Source organism: Spea bombifrons, chromosome 6, assembly GCF_027358695.1.
Source record: "Spea bombifrons isolate aSpeBom1 chromosome 6, aSpeBom1.2.pri, whole genome shotgun sequence".
NCBI classification, from domain to species: domain Eukaryota; kingdom Metazoa; phylum Chordata; class Amphibia; order Anura; family Pelobatidae; genus Spea; species Spea bombifrons.
In genome coordinates, this window is record NC_071092.1 from 20,818,961 (window position 1) to 20,832,561 (window position 13,601).

Sequence of the window (13,601 nt, forward strand, 5' to 3'; positions counted from 1 at the left end):
ATTATAATTACATAATTATAAAAAAAACTATAGTTTTACTGGGCACATTGAATTGTACCAAATAGGGCATGGGCACAGGATCACCGAATGTGAAAGCCCCAAATGTGGCCCTTTTGCCCTCAAACAGCCAGGCAATCAAAGGTATCACTGTACTCAGGAGATGTTACTGAACACATATTGTTGTATGACAGTGACATATACCAGGACCTGTAAATTCATACCTGAAGTAAAATGTGTGTGGAAACAAATGACTACCACAAAGTTTGACAAAGACTGGTGGTAGAATTAGTGCGTGGAAAGAGTTAAAATACTAGCATTTGAAATACCCTGGGGTGTCTAGTCTATATGTTTTTTTCTCAATTTTTCATCATATTTTATACTTTTTTTTATAGTAAATGGTAAGATACAATCAAAATAATGACATCTACACAAAGCTCTTCTTGTCTTGAAAAAAAAAATATACAACTTGTGTGGGTTCAGTAAACAGGAAAGAAGAAAATTAAAGCTAAACACAAGCACCGTGGAAATGTTAAACCAGCCATTTTCATGAAGGGTACATAAATAAAATCAGCCATTGTCACGAAGGGGTTAAATGCTGTTTGGTCATAATAATCTGCTTCCTTACCAGCTCTGACCTACTTCAATTCCTAATATCTTTGCCGGAATATATACTGCAACAATTTTTTTTAAATCCTTCAAGCAGGACTGAATTTCCACCACACTATTATAGATTTCTTTAAAAAAAAAAAAAAAGCTTCACATAGAGTAAGGAAGTCAAAGAGGAGGAGCAGCAGCAGTAGTTGAGTACTGGGCCTGGGCAGGCAGACACTGGCAGATGATAGGAACATGCAGTAGATCAGGCATGAATAATTATTTTTTTCTTATGTCTCTCTCTGTTCCAAATGATCCCTTTTTCTTTTGGGCTCTCCGCAGCAGCCTGCCTCGGAGGACACACTCACAGTGATGTTCAATAGAAGCTCTGATTTTATCGACTCAATCAGCATATCACAGCAGATTTTATACAGCCTCAATCTGAATCTGTCTGCAGACAAATGCCAAAGCAGAATCATGATAAGCTTTGAGTGTCTCTAACTATGACTCTAATTTTTCATTTCATAGGACTCAATTCTAAACCATCTAAAAAAGGCTATTACTCATTACTCTCGACTAGAGGGTGCAACAACAACAAAGGTCTATACTCAAGAGGGAGCTCTGCAGAGGTAATTAATTATACTTTCGTCTACTTGTACAGTACGGGGTGGAATTAACATTTAACAAATGAGTGTTAAATACAAGGTCAGGTGAAAAGCACATGTGAAGAATATACAAAACCTGTTCTGTATTTATTTCCAAAGCCCACTTCTTGCTTTTCTCAGCTGCAGACTGTTTGCCAAAGATCTATATGTACTTCAGCCACTTCCTCTGTTGAGCATAAAAAGGCAATGCCCCCTTCTGCTTCCAAGTGTGCATTATAGTTTGGTGTAGGAGACAGTGGTGTCCCCAGCTTTCATATTTAAGGGGGGGCACATGGGGGGACAGGGACCAAAGTAGGAGGAGGGCAATTATAAAATGCTACACCCTGCTGCCAATATATATTAACACTAGCCCCTGCTGCCAATATATAAAAATATTACACCCTGTTGCCAATATATTTTATATATAAAAATTGGACCTCAGAAAAGCATTTCCTTGGGCCTCACTCCACGCTCCCTAGCATGCAATCACTCCCTCCGCTACTACACAAAAAAAAAATATTTGCCAGCATGAGTCAACTTTGTCCCCAGTCACCCTGTGCCATCTTTGTCCCATAAACACGCTACCTGTGCCATCTTTGTCCCCAAGGCTTAAACTGAGAGTGCCTTCTACAGACCAAGCTTATTGTAAGCTGCAGCCAGCACCAGGTACATGTGTTAGACTGCGTGTATGCGACTGTCTGTTTGTCGCTGTGTTTGTCTGTTTGTGTGACTGTGTGATTGTGTGTGTGTAATGTCTGGTAATAGAGGAGTTAAGTCTCTGTATCTGCTCATGTCTTCCATTGTCTCATTTTGGTGTGTCTGAGCCTCAGTTTCCTGTTCTTAGCAGACAGTAGTGTTGTGCGTTCAGAGGTGATATTATGCATTTTTTACCATTCTCTATAAACCCTAGAGATGGTTGTGTGTGTGAAAATCCCAGTAGATCAGCAGTTTCTGAAATACTCTGACCGGCCTGTCTGGCGCCAACAACCATGCCACGTTCACAGTCACTTAAATCCCCCTTATTCCCCATTCTGATGCTCGGTTTGAACTTCTCCAAGTTGTCTTGAGTATGTGTACATGCCTAAATGCATTGCTGCCATGTGTCTGGCTGATTAGCAATTTTGTTAACAAGCAATTCAACAGGTGGCCCGTGTGGGTATATATAATATAAAATGTATTTTATGTGTATGTGATGGTGTGTATATGTGAACCAGTGTGTATATGAGATATATATAATATAAAATGTATGCCTGTGTGTAATCTTATCCGCTTCATAGTGTGTCCCTGAATGTGGTCACCCTAGGTCCACCCACACATGGTGGTGGCACCTGGGTGCAGTACACACACCTTAGCTGGTAGCTGTAGAGTGACTATTCAGACTAATTTGACCTAATATATTTTATTAAATTAATGGTGGTGTGGTCATACTCTAAACAAATGTTTTGAAATCAGAAGCCTTCTGAAGTCTCGCTCTTACAGCATCTAGGACTGTGATTTTAGGTCTAATCGCTAATGGTTTTTTTCACCAAGGTTGCTGGAGGCAAATCAGTCGTTGACACCTGATACAGCCAAAATTCTCTTGCAGCGTGGAACAAAGTCTGTTCCAGGAGGTATGTATGCTCTACCTTATGTATAAAGGATACAAAAGTACTTGAGTAACTGCTCTAAAGCAAGACTTGTTGCCAAGTGAGTAATTATTAGTGATGTACACCGATCAGCCATAACATTATAACCACCTTCTAATATTGTGTAGGTCCCCCTTTTTGCCGCTAAAACAGCTTTGACCCATCGAGGCATGTACTCCACAAGACTTCTTAAGGTGTGCTGTGGTATCTGGCACCAAGACATTAGCAGCAGATCCTTTAAGTCGATGGATGCATCTTGGTGCCATGTGGTAAGCAACGCACACACCTCTGGCCATCCACACAATGTAAAAGAAAATGTAATTCATAAGACCCGTTATTATGCTCACATGCCCATTGTAGGAGCTTTCAGCAGTTGACAGGGGCCAGCATGGGCCCATACCCAACAAACTGCGTTGCACTCCCTTACAAAAAAATTACTGCAGTTTTTCTGAAGTAATACTGCAGTTTTTTGGACATGAAAAAACTGCAATACTGCACTTTTAATGCAGTATTACTGCACATTTACTGCGGTTTTACTGCATTTGTACTTCACTGTACTGCAGTTTTACTGCAGTTATTTTTGTACGGAAGTACAAATGCAATAAAGCTGTAGTATATTGAAGTACAACTGTAGGTTTGCAATATAAAAAAAAGTGCAGTAAATGTGCAGTAATACTGCAGTACAGTGAAGTACAAATGCAGTAAATGTGCAGTAAAAGTGCAGTATTGCAGTTTTTTCATGTCCAAAAAACTGCAGTATTACTTCAGAAAAACTGCAGTAATTTTTTGTAAGGGCTGTGTGTTCTGACACCTTTCTACCAAACCAGCATTAACCTTTTCAGCAATTTGAGCTACAGTAGCTAGTCAGATTTGTTGGATTTGACCACATGGGCCAAACTTTGCCCCCCACGTGCATCAATAACCCACCGCTTTTACTTTCTTGGACCACTTTTAATAGGTACTGATCACTGCAGACTGGTAACACCTCACAATTTGGCCCTTGTCAAAGTAGCTCAGATCCTGACGTTTTCCCATTTTTCCTGCTTCTAACACTTCAATGATAACAAGGTTGTTCGCTTCACGTGTCAGTGGTCATAATGTTAGGGCTGACCAGTGCATTATACATTATATAGTACACACATATACAGCATATTTTCATTTTAATATATATCAGTCCATCTCACAATAGTACTCTTGCTTGCATTTTTAATAGATGATTTACTCAAAATTAAACTATGTCAGGACTTTCTCTTATATTTTTATTCTTTATATCTGTTGTAGGTGTGACCTTCACCAGAGACATCAGAGTTACTGTGGTATATATTGTTAAACCCAAAGTATTGCACTTGTGCATTCACACCTACACTTTTACACAGTTTAATAGTGCATGCTGGTACCTCCTAAGGTTGGGATGACTAAACAAACTAGTGGATGTTCTGCATTTGTATATTTATTTAGCTAAAGTTAATTTTTTTTATAAATGTACTACTAAACAATACTAGAATTATCACTGAGTTTTTTTTTTTTTTAATGGCATAGAGAAACATTATTCTTTGATAAACACTAGTCTGTACACATGAACAGTTGTAGGTTAGTATTGGTAGTTTCTGCTGCTCATTTACCGTACTTGGTAGCTTTTGTAGCTGCAAGTTGCCTGTTATCACAGATCTATGCTCCTCTAGTGCAGGCATTTGTGATTTGTTCCCTATGTAGGAGCAGAATGAAGAACATCAGAATTGTGCTATCCTAGCCTTTTGTGTTATGCAGCCTCACAAGGAACCAAGTAATTTAAACATTTGGAACATCTGCTAAATTTGGTGGTTAAATTAATATAAGGAAAGCAAGGAATTCCAGATTACACTGGTAGTAATTGTAGGCACCAACACCTAGGTATACAGTACTGTGCAAAGGGTTTATGCATGTGTAAAAAATGCTGTAAAGAACAGTTAAAAAAAAACAAAAAAAACAGGTTTATTTTTATCGTTTAACAAAATGCAAAGTGAGTGAACAGAAGAAAAACATAAATCAAATCAATATTTGGTGTGCCTTCTTCCACTGTACAATCAGATAAATTTAGGGATTTTTTAGACTTATACAGTCGTGTAAAAGAGAAATACGGTGTTGGCTCTTATGGGTTTTTTTTCTGCCAGAGGACCTCGGCATTTTGTTAGAGTCGATGATGCCATGTATCCTATTAAATATCAACAGATATTAAATGAACACATGGACTGCTTTTGCCAGAAAGCTTAAAATGGGCTATGGTTGGATCTTCCAGCAGGGCAATGATCCTAAACATACATCAATATATACACAAAAAAGGTTTACTGACCCTCTGACTTCAGAGCTGGTATGATGGCAAAGGGAGGTAACACAAACTATTGACTAACAGGGTGCCAATAATTGGGGCACACGTGTCATTTAACAATTTTTATTTTGTGTTTGCAATTGATACAATTGAGAACAGAGTATTTTGTGTACTGTTTGAAGAAAGCAGTTACACAATAAAGATAATTTTTCATAGCCTTCTTTGCTCAATTTACCAAGAGTGACAATATTTGTGGAGGGAACTGTTGGTATACTATAGCCAAAAGTAAGTGGACACCTGACCATCACCACTTTATGAGCTTGTTGGACATCCCATTCCAAAGCCAGGAAGGCTTTCCACAAGATTTGGTAGCGTGTCTGTTGGAGTTTGTGCCAATCCACCTAAAAGAAGTCAGAAACTGATTTAGGAGGTCTGGCTCACTAGAACAGGAAAAAAACTTCCCCAAACTCTTGCCAGAAAATTGGAAGCATACGGTAGTATAAAATGTATTTATATGCTGCAGCATTAACATTACCAAACTTTACAGTAGGCACTATGCATTCTGGTAGGTACACTTCTTCTGGCATCTTCCAAACCCAGATTTGTCTGTCAGTCTTCCTGATGGATTTGGCTGAAATGCCCAGCTCAATCCTTATGTAGTGTATCTAAAGTGTGACTTTACATTTCAATTTCTTTATTTAAAATATCATATTGATCTTTATTGGGAACACTGAGGTGGATAGTCTTTTCTTTAGTTGTGAATACTTTGCACCGTATCCAAAGTTTGTATTAAGATTCTGACATGCTTAGCTTTTCAACTATATTCAGTTTTGTGGTGCCAAGATTGGGCAGCGCTTCCTACTATCCTTTCCACATGTGCATGGGAAAATGTCTTAGGAATGGGAGGAGGGTTGCAAATACCATTTCTGTCTTGCATCTGTGGTAGTGTGTGCCTCTGCAGGCTACTCTGCAGCCAAATAAACACAGTCTCTCAACAGCAGAAACTCAAAGCTTGTTAATAAACAGCACATACAAGAAAAGCAATTCTCTTCACACAGAGGAGGGGATACAACTCATTTCCATTGGTGTTCTATAAGGAATCCATCAGGTAGCATCCAGTACCAAAATGGAGACTTCTCACACTGGCCTGTCCTGCTGGTTCAAAACTGCAACACTTTTTAAACCAAGTGATCAATCTCCATGATCCACATTTGCAGCTCCTGTCTGTGCACTGCAGACAGTAGCAGACATGGCCTGACTCCCCTTGGTGCTTACTCATGTAAGCAAGCATGCCTGCAACAAAAGTTCTGCTTGTATAACAATGCTCTGCTCAATATTATCCAGTCCTTGGTTTCCTGTATTTTAATGAATAACATTTGAAATATATTTTCTCTGCAATCCCTCGTGACACATTGATAGACTCTTCCTCCTCCATACCTAAAATATAGCAAGACTGAAAATAAATAAAAACCCCTCCCCTCAGGGTTACCATCAGTATTTTCTGCCTTACCCCTTACCTTAGGTAGAGAGAAATTGTTGCCTGTTATTATTTATTTTTTTTTTGGCCGGGTGATCTCTCACCTTGAACGCCTAGTTCTGCTTTGTGAACTGGGGCCTCGCCTGGTCTCGGGGTCGGGATTTGCCTTGTTCCAAGCCCTGCTTCTTTCAAGGCCATGTCTGGTCTCACATCTGAGGCCTTATCTGATGTATTTCCGCAGGTACCCCGCAGGTACCCCGCATTGCGGTGTGCGGTGTATGGTGGGGCCCTGTCATGCTTTCCATGGTTTTGCCAGTGTTTGTTCACCAGTACTGATGTACTGTGTGTTCTAGGCCTTGTTTTGTATACCTAGAAGTAGACCCAGAGTTTCTCTTCAGCTGCTCCCTTGGTTTGGCGTGCTATGTAGATGGTCGCCTCTGGCAATAGTAAGCTTTATGCTGTATTCTGTGGGAACTTTGTGATCCAAAAAGTTTCTCTACTTCAGCTTTTCCTTATCTGTTGATTTTGGACTTCCTTCAGGAGGGCTCGTGGGCTGCAACAGACTACAGTGAAGGTTCAGATCTCTGCTATCAGGGCCCTGTTAGACTTCTGGTGTTAGGGGTTTAGGCGCTTTTCATTGACACTTGTCAGAATTAAACCTCACCCTGTGGTTCAGATGGTCTCTTGGATTCTCAATTTAACTCGTCGGTCTTTTGAGCCATTACAGAAGATTTTGTTTCATCTATTTTCACTGAAAACTGCCTTTTTCGTATGCCACCACCTCTGCAAGAAGAATTAGTGATTTCAGAGCATTGTTTATCAAAGAACTCTTTTTCTACATATTGTTCCAGATAAACTGTTTTGTTGCTGGCTCCAGAATCTATTTTCAAAGCACAATGTGTTTTTCAAAAGGCATGGGATATCTTTCTTGTATTTTATTACACACATTGGATTAGTGTATTACTATCTATCTAGTAGACCTCTTCTGGAACCGACAAGGGACAGAGCATTTCCTATTTAATTATAGCTTGATCGCTCATCCTGATTATTCAAATGGCTTACTCATCAGCTGCAGAGACTCCACCCATGAGTCTAAAGACCCATTCTGCTCATGCTGTGTTGACATATTAGGCAGAAAGATGCATATTTTCACAAGATGTCTGCTTGGGGAAGCCGTCATAATTTTGCTTGCTGTTACCAGGTTCACTGTTTCTCAGAGACATAGGTGATGATTGGTAGAAATGTCCTGGAACCAGCTCTTTCCAGTTATTTAATGGGCTTTGTCTCTCCTCACCCATTGCTTTTGATCTTTTGTGTATCACCATCAATGTGTCACTGGGAAAAGCAGAAAAACTGTTCTACTTAGCGAAAGCTCATTTTCCCTTCTGATCCTTAGTGACATGCTCCTTCCCTCTCTTAATTGCATATTTTTTTGCTGTTTTTCTGTTCTATAAACTATTTTTTTGGCAAGTGACTACTACTTGAGCATTTTTTGTTACAGAAGGTAACCCTCAGTAGGAGGTTTTATTTTATTGCACAGGTACAGAGGAGGAGTCTATCATTGTGCCACAAGGGATCGGCAGGGAAAATGAGATCTTGGTAAATAACCGTTTCAAAGACTATACTTAATAGACCTATAAAAGTAATTCTGATTTGTAGTAGTTTCTTGTTTCAACAGAACAATGCTGCCCCTCTCTCAATAGCACACTGCTTGGAGATCATGAAGAACATCAAGGCTGATGTTCATATTATAATGTAAGTAATAATTGGATATAAAATCAGCAGTCCAGTTTTGTGGACGGCATAGTAAGTGACGGCATAATTAACATTTTCATCTCTGGTTAAATGCTGATTTTCAGTTACTTAACTTTTCTCTATTTCCTCAGCTAGATAAATCTTGGAATTTGTATTGCATTGCATTTCCCTCCCATACCTTTATTTTAGATGGACCTACAACCAAATTGCCCAAACATGTTTTTGTGACATTGGGTAATTGGATGGGTGTACTTGTCAAAACTGCAGAATATATGAATAATAAAATGGCTAAAATTTGGTCTGTGGTTCAAAACAAAGAATTACAGAATTGAATCCTGCTTAATAGTTAATGGGCCAGTAAACTAAAAAGGTTAGAATCAAGTCATTCCGCAAAAGCTTTCACACAAAAACAAAGCAGATTACACTAAGACTGGGGAAATTGTTAGATCAGTCATACAAAAACACACAAAGAAAACAAAACATGTTAAAAACAATGTAACAGATCATGTCCTTGGTGATAATGATATTAAATGCTTGTCTGTTACAGGGCTAATAGTGGACTAGCAGATCAAATGCAGGTATTGTACCCCGATATGGCACAGGCCTTACTGCAAGGATACAAAGAAAGGCTTAATGAGGTAAGGCTGGTTTTGTTCAGTATAATGCTAGTAGATTCCACTCTCATACAGAAATTGAAACTGCTAAAAATATATACCACGGGCATGTTCACACGGACACTTTTTTTCATTACCACTGCTCTAATTGTGATTTAGCATATGTATGCAACAAAATATGGCACAAATATGTATTGAGTGATAGAAAGCAAAAACACTAACCACTAAATGCATTTTTTCATTATGAGGACAATTCCTTAATGTGTGTGTGTCTAATACTACAAGGAATTTAAGAAGTATTGGTACAGATTTAAAAAAAAATAATGTATCAATAAAATATAGGTATGAGAACCAGCTTACAATGCCTCTTGCCTGATTCTCTGCACTGTTGCACATTTTTAATATTTTTCATTCAGGTAATTTTGGGGGTTGTAGAAATATATTAATGGAGTTTGAGAGAACAAGTCACACTAGCAACCAAACATTCAATTCTAGGGGACAAATCAAGATATATATATATATATATATATACCGTATTGGCTCGAATATAGGCCGCACTTTTTTCCCCCACTTTAAGTTTTTAAAGTGGGGGTGCGGCCTATATTCGGGGTCTAGCGCCCGACGCCCGGGATATGCAGTCCCGGGCGCCGGGCAGGCAGCGGGGTTAAGATACAGATCCCCCGCAGCGGTGCAGGGGACCTGCATCCTTCTCCCCGATACGCTCAGACAGCCTCCCCTGCCAGCACTTCCCACGGGGGGGGGGTGCCGGCACGGGAGGTTATCTAAGCGTTTTACCTCTGCCCACCCCCGATTTACCGGAGCAGACTCCCGGGTGTCTTGCGGGGCCGGCGGGAGACATCTACGCAATACGCGCATGCAACTTCGGGTACCGGTACCGGAAGTTGCATACGCGTATTGCGTAGATGTCCCTCGCCGGCCCCGCAAGACACCCGGGAGTCTGCTCCGGTAAGTCGGGGGGGGGGCAGAGGAGGACAGCGGCAGCATATCTCGGGGAGGGAGGACAGCGGCAGCGTATCGCGGGGAGGGAGGACAGCGGCAGCATATCTCGGGGAGGGAGGACAGTGGTAGCATATCTCGGGGAGGGAGGACAGTGGCAGCGGATCTCGGGGAGGGAGGACAGCGGCAGCGTATCTCGGGGAGGGAGGACAGTGGCAGCGTATCTCGGGGAGGGAGGACAGTGGCAGCGTATCGCGGGGAGGGAGGACAGTGGCAGCATATCTCGGAGGGGGAGGACAGAGTGGCAGCATATCTCGGGGGGGGGGACAGAGTGGCAGCATGTTTTTTTTGGTGCTTTTTTAAAGAAAAAGTGACGGCAGATAAGAACCAGTAGGCCCATCCAGTCTGCCCAACCTCTGAGTACTTTGCCCTTACCCTATATCTAGCTTGGCCTTATGCCTATCCCATGCTTGCTTAAATGACTTTATTGTATTAACATCTACCACTTCTGATGGAAGGCTATTCCATGCGTCCACTACCCTTTCCGTAAAGTAATATTTTCTGATGTTACCATTAAACCTTTGCCCCTCTAGTTTATGGTTGTGTCCTCTTGTTGTGGTAGTATTTCTCCTTTCAAATAAACTATCTTCCTTTACCTTCTTGATTCCCTTTAAGTATTTAAATGTTTCTATCATATCCCCCCTGTCACGTTTTTTCCAGGCTATATAGGTTAAGATCCTTTAACCTGTCCTGGTAAGGTTTATCTTGTAATCCATAAACCATTTTAGTAGCCCTTCTCCAACATTTCTATATCCTTCTGGAGATACGGTCTCCAGTACTGTACACAATACTCCAAGTGAGGTCTCACCAGTGATCTGTACAACGGCATGAGCACTTCCCTCTTTCTACTGCTAATACCTCTTGCTATACAACCAAGCATTCTGCTAGCATTACCTGCTGCTCTACTGCATTGTCTACCTACCTTTAAATCCTCAGAAATAATTACCCCTAAATCCCTTTCCTCACATGTTGAGGTTAGGACAGTATCAAGTATTCTATACTCTGCCCTTGGGTTTTTATGCCCCAGGTGCATTACTTTGCACTTATCCACATTAAATGCCAATTGCCACAGCTCTGACCATTTTCCAGTTTACCTAGATCGTTTGCCATTTGGCTTCTTCCTCCAGGAACATCAACCCTGTTGCAAATTTTTGTGTCGTCAGCAAATAAACATACCTTTCCATCAAGACCATCTGCAATATCACTAATAAAATATTAAAGAGAATGGGTCCAAGCCCGATGTAAGGATTTTTCATTTTTTTGTATTTAATTAAATATTATCATTCTAATCCTGGTCTCTCTCATGGCTTGTATTATAGAAGAGATAACCCAGAGGGTCTTAAGTGATGATTTGGATTGTTTTACAGCCATGGGACCTGGGAACCTTGCAGTCATTAAGCCTCTGAATACCAAATATTTTCCTTAAATATTTCCCCTATTATTTTTACATTTTAAAGCTTGATTTTTAATTTAACCATTGCAGCCCTGGGGTATTGCTCAGATTGCTCTGATCAGTACATTATACTGCTGAGTTTTTTTCTTCTCTTTTTTGGGGTATCTTGTTTTTATTTTTATTTTATTAGTTAGGTGGGCAATTTGGATAAGTGGGTTAGTGTTAGAAGCCCCCGCCTTGTGGTTCCCCCCCATTATATCCATTTTTCAGTATTTGTAGTAATTAACAAAAATAACTTATACAGTGTAAATACATTTTAATTTGTGGTTTTCATAGATCACATAAATATAACTCTAAAATATATACAATTTAAAAATAGAAGTAATTCTAATCATAAATATATATGTACAGTAAAGCAATCTGAAAAATATAAAGTAAATATATTTACTTTTAAGTTGGTACAGCATAACTGTGCATTTTGAGTGGTACAGTAAAACTCCAATCACTATATACCGTATTGGCTCGATTATAGGCTGCACCCTTAAGATTGGTGCTATTTTAAAGAAAAAAAATGCTTGCTGTCCTCTTGGTTTGTAGGGTTGCCAGATATTACGGCACATTTTCTGTAAACTACATTATATTAAAAGAAAAATGGTGAAAACAATGCATATTATGCAGTTAGCATTTGTTATATACAAACAGAAATTTAGAAAACCAAAATCCATTTTAAGGTCCCCTCTTAATTAATAATACACCTTACTTATAGATATGCCCCTCTGCCCCCCGATATGCTACTCTGCACCATAGAAATGCCACTCTGCACCCATAAAATACCACGCTGCCACCTAGATATCCCACCCATTGACCCAGCTTGAACCGGACTAGCATGAACTCTGGCTATCTTACTTTGGCATTGATCCTGACTATGCTGATCTCTACCTGACCTTGGGATTGATAAGGCTTATCCTAAACTCTGGCTTCCAGAGTTTAGGATAAGCCTTGGCTCCTCAAATCATACCTCTTACTGCACAATTGTCCCCTGAGGAACAAATGCAGCTCGGTGCTACCCGACTTTCTGAATACGAAAGAGCAAGAAGGCGAGAACAGGGCATTTGATGAAAAACAATGACACATTTGAAAACAGAATATGTCTCTAAAATACTTTTTAACCAGATTCACCTTAAATTATTTTTAGAGGGTCATTTACCCTCTGGTCCGCCGGTGGGGGAGGCCTATTCCTCTGCTCCGCCGGCGGGGACATCCACCCTCCACTGTCCCATGTAGTGTGTAGGGTCCTGCTGCAGCATTCTCTGATGACCTATCCTCGGCTGTCCCAGCTCACTAAAGTGGGCAGTACATAAAATGGCCGTGCCTACACATCCTGAACAGAATTACGTCACTTATTTTGAATCTGGCGCCCTTTCTCCTGTTGACCCCTCTATAAAGCCTCAGAACACACTAAACTGGGGCATAGTATGCAGGATGGATATTCTGGTTGATTGATACGTATTTCATTAAATATAATCATTTTAATCCTTGTCTCTCTCCTGTCTTGTGTATCAAGAGTATTAGGTAAATATATCATTATTTGCTTATAAGGTGCAGGATCTAGCACACCGTTTTTCATTATAATTGTATCCTACAGTAACACTATAACATATTGTCAGTGTCAAAGTTGAGAAGGTTTTTCTACAAATAAAATCCATACTGGACTACTGATTATAAAATTGCACAGATTAAAAAAAAATACCCAGGTTCCCCAGAATTAACAAAACATGTCCAATTCACTATTCTCATAAAAAAAGGGGTGTAGTTAAAATCCTTTGATAAGGTGTGCATCTTTTAAATCCAAAACAATTCATTCAACAGAATACAATTGATATTTGTTTTCCTTTGACTCACCTGAATTTACCAGAAACCTGTCATGGTTAAATCATGAAACATTTTAACTGTTGTACAGGAATACTTTTTTCCATGTTTGTACATAACATTTTTTTTTTCTTCTAGCGCTGTAGGTTATCTGTTGTGGATGGAAACCATTTTGTTCATTTGAATGAGCCAGAGAAAGTGTCTGGGATAATCACAGATATATTACTGGAAAGAACGCATATCCACTCACAGCTTTAACTTTCAAGCAGGGAATGAGATCAGTTCACTAATTATTTTCATCACTTGTCAGC

General features: G+C 39.9%; 1 protein-coding gene across 1 annotated transcript in view; it reads left to right on the forward strand.

Moving 5' to 3' along the window:
* The window catches only part of SERHL2 (serine hydrolase like 2), a 69,963-nt gene extending 56,362 nt beyond the window's left edge, over window positions 1-13,601 (forward strand). The window contains exons 8-13 of the mRNA XM_053469091.1: window positions 1,120-1,220; window positions 2,766-2,845; window positions 4,142-4,176; window positions 8,321-8,397; window positions 8,945-9,035; window positions 13,429-13,601. Of these exons, the coding sequence (XP_053325066.1) occupies window positions 1,120-1,220; window positions 2,766-2,845; window positions 4,142-4,176; window positions 8,321-8,397; window positions 8,945-9,035; window positions 13,429-13,548 (504 nt within the window). The 3' untranslated portion in view covers window positions 13,549-13,601. The remainder of the gene's footprint in view (window positions 1-1,119; window positions 1,221-2,765; window positions 2,846-4,141; window positions 4,177-8,320; window positions 8,398-8,944; window positions 9,036-13,428) is intronic.